Here is an 8,617-nt window from a genome sequence, read left to right as displayed (position 1 = left end):
TCTCTCAGATCAATAGGTGGTGGTGGGGAAGCTGACCCGTCCTTCTTTTCCTCTGTATTTTCTCACCTTCTCCTCACCTTGTTCTGTTTTTTCTTCCCACTAACGGCTAATGGCTAACGGCTAATGGCTAATGGGTATCTCAAATACGAAAAAACTTTCATGGCCGGCCAGGTACGCCGCCAACGTGACATCTCATGCTTATGAGTAAAGGAGAATTAACACGTGTTGACTCTTTGGCATGAAAAGCCACGATCACGATAATGGTGTGCCGTATTATGCAAGTTTGCCGCTCATTCACGAGAATGGAACCTGAATAATGGCTTCCTAGTATCCACAAAAGCATGCAATAGATGAAATTCATAAACCCCTTTTTTCAAATATCGGATACTCGCATGGTGTTTTGCATGTCATAATACAAGCAGAAAAAATGATGCATCTTCTTGTGTTTCTCAACTTGTTTTATGGTACCTCAACTACTTTTTTTTATTCAGATCCGCTGATGAATTGGGACTTTTGTTTTATTGGGTTGTGAAAAAAGAAGAAAATGCGAGTGGATATAGATAATGTAAAATAGTGTGTGGAAGATGGAGAGAGTGGTTTAGTTTTTCTTTCTTTCCTCTCTTAGCGAGAGATGATTAAAACAGACAAATAAAATGCCATCACAATGTCTCTTTCTGCGAGAGATGTATAATACTATAACGCTGGCCACCAGATTTTAATTTCTTCTTTTTATTATGTTTCTAAGGATTCAGATGCATGATGGGTTTAGGCTTTAGCTCATCGATTTTGATTTGACTTATCTTCCATTGTGATCTAGAAGCACAGTTGTTTTCATTACCAAAGGTATCGTTTGGTATGTAGACGGAACGAAAAGAGACAGGACGGGAAGGGACAGGACGAGACGGAACAGAGAGGGAAAAAATATGCCCTCGGATGGAAACAAGGAGGAATAAGAAGGAGATGGAGATGTTATAATTTTGTGTTCCACGGATGTGGAACGACTCCTTTTAATCTTGAAGGTTACTTTTGTTTTATTTAATTTAATAGTAAAAAACAAAAAGAAGGTGTAAAAAGTTAAAAGAAGTGTGACAATCATCTCTCTAATAAAAAGATTTTGAAAGAAAAATGACTCAAAATAATTTTTTATTTTTTATTTTTGGTTTTCATTTTGTATAGCTTTCGATAGACATTTCTTTTACATCATTGCAACCACTCTTCCTCCACTTTTTATATCCATTCATTCTCTTATGCATTACTCTTCTATTTTCAAGATAAAAATAAAAATTAAAACCAAAATGTTATCAAACGAGTCTCTAAATTCTAGTGGTAGTAGGGAAATTCAACATTTTTGTCTCTATTCAGCTTTCAACTTCAAAGACAAGGTCATCAAAAGCCCAGGCCAATCCTCTCTGACTAATACTTCCGCCACTCATCTTAATGGCCAATAAACAATCATGGCCGACTTCTGGAGAGAGTTTTTAGTGTGAAAGATACACAAGGTAGTACACCATGTATCACTATACAAATAGTGAAATATGTGTGTTAAAAAATAAAATTTCCTACTACTTACATAAAAACACGTGATGTACCACTCGTGTTCCTATCACAATGAGATTTTTTCAAGTTCAAAAAATTGGACATTTGGACCTTCACCGAATGCACTGACAACTTTTTTTTTTATTTTTGTCTTCGTAACTTGGCGAAAACAAATCACCAGTAAATCTTTGCTTGTCTTCTTGTTCTTCCCCACGCCCAAATTTTCTTAGCTATCTTTGGTAATTTATTCATTAATTTATTATTTAGCTAAAGAAAACGAAAGCGCCCAACCATACGGAGGAAGAGGCCAAAAATTATTTTTTGAGTCGAAATCTTTTGTCAAAGTACTGCTAACTTCTTATCCAAGTGATTACAATTGAAGAAAGAAAAAATTTATCTCGGCTTTTAGGTTTTAAAGCCTAAAGATAAGGTTGTTAGTTTTTGTGAAGTTCAACAAAGGTGCTTTCAAAGTGCCCCAATTATGTAACTTGGTAAAAGACAGATGGGATGATCTCTTTCAATAAGAAGGCTGAAAACTCTTCACTGACAGAAACTTGAATACATATGTAGCCGATTTTGAAGCAATGTTGCTTGATTCTACAATTTCAGTGCTGTTAATTTAAATAGAAAACTAGATATTAATCCTTGAAAAATATTTAGTTTAGAATAATACCGTATGCAAGATTAACAATTGAATTAAGTCCTTGGCCAAATAGCCACATCAGCCTATGTTATTCCACATTAGGTTGTCATTTATTTCTTTATTGGTTTTTGTTTTATTCCTCCAACTATACCCTTTTGTGAATGTTTGTAAGGAAGACGGTTTTTTTTTTTTTTTTTTTTGTTAACAATCATAGGACGTCATTTATTATAACTTTTTTTTAGGATGTATAATGTATATGATACTTTGCCGTAGTTTTTTTTCTTATTCTCATTCCAATTTCAAACTGATTTTAGTTCATATTCTAGACATTAGTAATTCATTTTCTAAATTTAAGGGGGCTATGTATATAGTATATTGTAATGCCATCACTTGTTTTTTACCATGGAACTTAAGGTACGAATATTTAGGTGCATTCAACTAGATACTATGATCTAGGTGCATTCATATATGTACTATGATTTAGGTGCATTCATGTACCGCATTCATGTACTATGATTTAGGTGCATTTGTGTAGGTACTATGATGTAGGTGTATTCAAATAGATACTATGATTACATATTTAGGTGCACTCGACTAGATACTGTGATTTAGGTGCATTGTAGTAGGTACCATAGTTTAGGTGCATTTGACTTGGTACTATGATTTATGTGGATTCGACTACATACTATGATTTAAGCACATTAGGACATGATTTAAGTGCATTCGATTATGTATAATATATTATTTGGGTATTTTTATTTCCTCTATGCTTTGGATGATAATAATGAATAATTTAAATCATGTATTTGTTTAATTCTTGTAACGTATCACTAATAGTTTTTTGGACGTCTAGATGGGGTATGTTTATCCCCTGAGAAAGTCAAATAATAATCAATGTCAAACAATATGGAGCAAAATTAAACCAAATATTTAATATGGGCATTATGGGAACCAAAAAAGGCATTAAATCTTTTTAAAAAGAAAATATGAATTTTAGTATTTATGACGACATGGAAATATAGTCCAAAGACTATAATGAATATAAAATCTAACATAAGATTTTAATTGAATTTCAATCTTTATCAAGAATTAAAATGGAGAAACCCCAAATTTAAATTGAAGATGTTCTCGATTATCTACTCGTGGAATAAAAACACGCATTTTCAAACAAAATAAAAACCTAGCCCACCTTGACTTCTTATCTCATCATCATCACAAAGATTCCATCGCATGCACGTATCTCATCAAACCATCTTGATCATTTCCAAACAACATGCATGACAACATTTACCCATCATTATTGTTACCAATTTTAGGGCTCGTTTACTAATTTGTAATTAAAATGGAATGAATTGAATAAATGAGGGGTTGGAATAGAGAGGAGTTAGAATTAGATTCTTGTAGTAGATACTAAAGTTTTCTGAAATCGGAATAAAAATAATATTGATTTCGTATAAGTTGTTTATTAATTTACTCGAGTCGGAATATAATTCAATACGATTACTAAAATACCCCTTATCCAGAATATATATAATAAACTGAATTATTATTTATACTAATAAATAAATAAAAATATTTATTAAAAGATAGAAAATAAATAAATAAAAAATAAAGAAACCCTTACCAGTATTATCTTTTTCTCTTTCGTCAAAAAACCAAAATCTCATCTTCCTATTCATAAAAACCCACTCCACTTCGCCACCATAACTCTCTTTCAATCCATTGCATTATGATTTCAAAATTATCTGTTTCAAGTTCCCGGCATCTCATGGCAAGTGGATTTGGGTTGGGTTGATGCCCTAGGGTGGTTGCGATGATGCGGGAAGCAGTGGCACTGGACAAGGGCCCCGAGCGGCAGCTGATGGATTTGCTCTGGTAAGGAATCCAATTCCTCTAATCTTCCTATTCCTCACCTTTTTAATAAGGAAACTTTAATGAAAAGCATCCAGTACTGTTTACTTTAACGAAAAACCACATTTTTACACTAAAAATCAATCCTAGTACTATTTACTTTACCCTTTATTTTGTCCTTATCATTAAAACTCAAAGTTTTCAAGCCTTCGTTCATTAGTTTTCCTTTTTAATAAACCCGTTCTCTGTAATCGAAATGGACAGTAACAATCCAAAAACTCAATCCCATCAGCAGCTTCCAAACGACCTTGAGCAAACAAACAGTATTGAGTATTGACCAAAATGGTAATCATTATAGCGCATGCCGCGCGCTGCTAATCTATATCTTTTGGTTACTAAACCTTTCCATTGCAACCAACCCATACGCCTACATCCACACATCCAGAATCACCTTGAATTGCACTGCTTTTTTTTATCTCGTATAAGAAATTGTCAAAATAATTTATTATTAAAAGAATAATTATGATTAAACCATAGTATTATTTCTCCAAGCAAAATTATCTTAATAACTTTTCATCCGATGGTTTAAAAGTCTGCTCACACAACGATTTTGATTACTCAAAGCAATGGTGCGGAATCGGATGCAAATAAGTTTAGAAGTATTATTCTAAGAATATAAAATCACATTGTTTTCATGAGGATCAAATAGACCATTATTATTTTTTTTTGTTAAACGATAGATTTGTTAAATTAAATATGATACAACATATTATTATCTGGACTATTCATAAAAATGATGTGGTCACTCGCTGTCAAATGTGATATTGAAGATGAAGAATAAATGAATATATTTACTGAGAATTAATTGCGAACATGTGGTTGCAATGAACTCTGGTATTCTGACTCGTTTAGGAGGGGACATGACATGAAAAAGACGAGACGTGTGTTGATTAAATTAAACCTTTTCATTTGAGTTCCATCCCATGCTCCCATCGGCACCGGGTCGACCCAGCCCAGACGAGCGACTACACATTTAATTGCTGCATACATATTCGTTCATATAATTGCATATGCCCTTATTGTTTTTCTTCTTCATGTCCTCCTAATAAATTCTTAAATCTATCATATATATACGTGCTTGAATGATTGTTTTTGTTGGTTTCCATTGTTTTCATGAAAGCAAAACGAAAGCAATTCATTCTGAGCTTAGCTATAGCAGCTTATTAGGCCTCATTTGGCATATGCCGTAATATAACTATTTAATACGAATTCAGAGGTTTGATCCCACATCTTTAAAACCTCCCCATTTTTCTCTAATGCTCTCTTGTTGTTATCATATGTGTGTGTTGTTGAATTGCTATCGCAAAACTGGCATTTTGATTGCCTGTTTGTTTTTCTGTTTTCCCTTTGGCATTACGTAGCAGAGGCAGAGGAGGAGGTGAAGACAAGCTAATAATAATTTCGAATAATAGATAAAAGAAAAGGATGGAGCTTCTGCAGCTGTTTGTGACGGCCTCAATTCCAGTGTTGAAAGTGCTTTTGATAACAGCACTTGGCTCATACCTTGCTCTTGATCGTGTCGATATTTTGGGGGAGGTTACTAGAAAGAACGTAAACACTGTAAGTTAATAACACTAGACTGCTTCTTCATTCAATCTCTTGTTCTCTAAACCCTCTTCATTTAATTAAATTTCTCGTGTTGTACTGTTTTCTTACTAGTGTTTGTGTTTGTGAACCAACGAATGAACAGGTTGTATTTTATGTGTTCAATCCTGCTCTCGTGGGTTCCAACCTTGCGCGGACAATTACATATCAAAGCATGGCTAAATTGTGAGTTCTAATTACTTTGTCTGATCAATATATATATATATATATATATACACACACATATATAATCATGCTAACGTTTTAATAATTGTTATTTGGATAGGTGGTTCATGCCAGTGAATATCCTCATCACATTTATAATTGGTTCCGTGCTCGGATGGATTCTCATCCAATTAACAAGGCCTCCTGCCCATCTGCGAGGCCTTGTCTTGGGTTGCTGTGCTGCAGGTAAGTCAACGCTCTACCCTCACAGTCTAACACATATTTGAATTTAATCTTATTTCTAATTCTAAATCACAGCTATAAATACTCAGTTTCGCGTTTTATCAATCTTTAGAGATGCTGATGTTAACACTTCACAGGAAATTTGGGTAACTTGCTCCTCATTATAGTCCCAGCAGTTTGTAAAGAAAAAGGAAGCCCGTTTGGAGCTCCTGATGTCTGTCACACATATGCTATGGCTTATGCTTCGCTCTCAATGGCGGTACATATTCCCCCTTTGTCTTGTTCCAATATTTTGGGTTTTCTTGAACTTCCTTTATCTTTCTACGATTCGAGTTAAGAATGGATTAGGAAGCTGCTTCGAACAAGTTGCAATCCAATTATCTCATTCAAGGTGAAAAGGCGCAGTTACTGATTGTTGATATCATCATAAGTTTCATGTCATGTCTAGAATACGTTTTTCAGAAACACTTTTCTTTTGTCCTTCCATTTTCCTCTTGAATTCTAGTGACTGTTTCTCTTCAGTACAATGTAGCTACCTTGTTCAGCTGTCAGGGATTCCTATCTTTGCTTTTTGTAATGCAATTGTGTTCATGCTTCAGATAGGAGCCGTTTATTTGTGGTCCTATGTATATAATATTGTGAGGATATCTTCAACAAGGGGCATCCAAGATTCTAATCAGTCCGCCGAGAAGTCCTTCACATCCGACCAAGCAAGTTGCACTGAGCCTCTGCTTTCTTCAAAGGAATGTGTCACAGTTGGTGAAAATCAGGATCAATATGCACTGCCATACACTGCTGTGCCAGAAGAAGCAGCAAAGGTTGCTAACTCCATTAAACTACATTGATATTCATTCAATTTGATGCTTTGTTTACGTATTTCCAACTATATTAAGATTTGTTTATAGAGAAAATGTCGGTTTTTTCCGAAATACATATTGTCAAACTGTCTATCCAGACTACTAATCAAATGAATGCCATTTGAATGTACTATCCAGATTCGCAATCTCACAATGTAACATGCCTGACATCTCTCACAAGAGAAAGTTACCCCTGTTTCCTTTCAATTTCTTACACTGCATATCTTGTTGTTTTTCCTGGCAGGCGACGACTTCAAGTAAACTAAAGAAACATATAGTGATGGTGTTTAAAAAGATCAATCTGAAAGCAATATTTGCCCCTTCAACTACTGGAGCGGTATGTCCTTTTGGCACTTTTATATCATTGTGATCCAGATTCAGCGCAATTTTATTGAAAAATTGGGCTAACTTAACCTTTTCCTGGTGTAGGTGGTTGGTTTTGCAATCGGAGTCATCCCTCAGATTAGAAATTTACTGATAGGTGATGGTGCTCCTCTACGGGTGATTCAAGATACTGCTTATTTGTTGGGGTATAGAACTTCTGCCCGAACTGTATCAAACCTTAATAATTTATCCACGATCTATGCACTTATTGGCAACTAATCTAGCTTCCCGTTCTTAATACTATTACATACTAGGGAAGATACTAACCATGCTTGGTCCAATAGTTGTACATATCCGGATGAATAATTTGGTTCTCAATTAGCATAAAAGTAGAATACTTGTCTGGTGTTAATCCCGACTTTACAAAACATGCTCAGACCAGATGGTTTTTGAATTTCGGCTCAATAGACGAGCATGTTCTTTATACAAAGTGTTTGTATCATTTTTGTTGTTCACTCAGCATCAGTTAAAGAGACTTGTTCTTTATGATTGCAGGAACGGAGCCATCCCAGCTCTCACTTTGATAATAGGAGGAAACCTACTTAAAGGTAATAACCCATACAAATTCTGTTAGTGATGTACTTAATTGTTGGTTTAGTTTAGAACCTACTTCACATTGTTGTTGCAGGTTTGAGAGGGTCAGGGATTCAGAAATCTCTTGTCGTTGGCATCATCGTTGTTCGTTATGTTGCCCTGCCTCTTATAGGCATATTGGTTATTAAAGGGGCACTGAAATTTGGGTTGGTGCACTATGATCCATTATATCTGTTTGTTCTTCTGCTTCAGTTTTCACTCCCACCTGCGATGAACATAGGTACGCTTGCTCCTGTTGTTTAGCAACAAAAAGTGCAATCTAGAGTTGCTCGCTCATAACAAATGTAAGTTTATTCTCAAGTATTGTTTATTGATCCTTTAAAATATGGCAGGAACAATGACGCAATTATTCGGAGCAGGAGAGAATGAATGTTCAGTTATCATGTTGTGGACTTATGCCTTTGCTTCACTGTCGCTTACATTCTGGTCCGCCGCCTTCATGTGGCTTGTAACACGACTGTGAATTAAAATTTTACAGGAATTCTTTCTGCTATAATGGGTTTCTGAGCTCCTTGCTGAGATCACTAGTCTTGTACCCTTTGCTTTGTTGCGGTTTCTGTAGTGGAGACTGCTTTTGAATTTGTTCATTTACTTTTTTGTTGTTGTGTTCATTTAATTTGATGGGAATATGTTTTTATCATCCCAAGTGGTGGCTTTGGTTTTGCTTTCTAGTAAGAATTTTCGTTTTGTTTGCTTTAAA

The 8,617-nt window shown here is 34.9% G+C and overlaps 1 protein-coding gene across 2 annotated transcripts; it reads left to right on the top strand.

Moving 5' to 3' along the window:
• Positions 1-4,916: 4,916 nt before the first annotated feature.
• On the top strand, positions 4,917-8,617 carry LOC103436681 (protein PIN-LIKES 3-like). Of its 2 annotated transcripts, none has more exons than XM_029104330.2 (11): positions 4,917-5,306; positions 5,452-5,650; positions 5,781-5,860; positions 5,961-6,085; positions 6,220-6,341; positions 6,682-6,900; positions 7,184-7,276; positions 7,369-7,469; positions 7,819-7,871; positions 7,952-8,137; positions 8,250-8,617. In XM_029104330.2, exons 2-11 carry the CDS (start codon positions 5,516-5,518, stop codon positions 8,378-8,380), a joined length of 1,245 nt encoding a protein of 414 aa, XP_028960163.2. In that variant the 5' UTR covers positions 4,917-5,306; positions 5,452-5,515; the 3' UTR covers positions 8,381-8,617. The 2 variants fall into 2 exon arrangements, with proteins under 2 accessions (XP_028960163.2, XP_028960165.2); XM_029104332.2 differs by having other exon boundaries at positions 4,981-5,306; positions 5,455-5,650.

This window comes from Malus domestica, chromosome 06, assembly GCF_042453785.1.
Source record: "Malus domestica chromosome 06, GDT2T_hap1".
Taxonomy (NCBI): Eukaryota; Viridiplantae; Streptophyta; class Magnoliopsida; order Rosales; family Rosaceae; genus Malus; species Malus domestica.
This window is presented reverse-complemented; position numbering and strand designations above follow the sequence as displayed.

What these genes read in the sequence shown, in the direction of transcription:
- LOC103436681 (XM_029104330.2), top strand. Translation starts at nt 5,516, where the DNA reads ATGGAGCTTCTGCAGCTGTTTGTGACGGCCTCAATTCCAGTGTTGAAA. An exon ending in CTAGAAAGAACGTAAACACT is followed by an intron (nt 5,651 to 5,780) that starts GTAAGTTAATAA and finishes ACGAATGAACAG; the next exon opens with GTTGTATTTTATGTGTTCAA. An exon ending in AGGAGGAAACCTACTTAAAG is followed by an intron (nt 7,872 to 7,951) that starts GTAATAACCCAT and finishes TTGTTGTTGCAG; the next exon opens with GTTTGAGAGGGTCAGGGATT.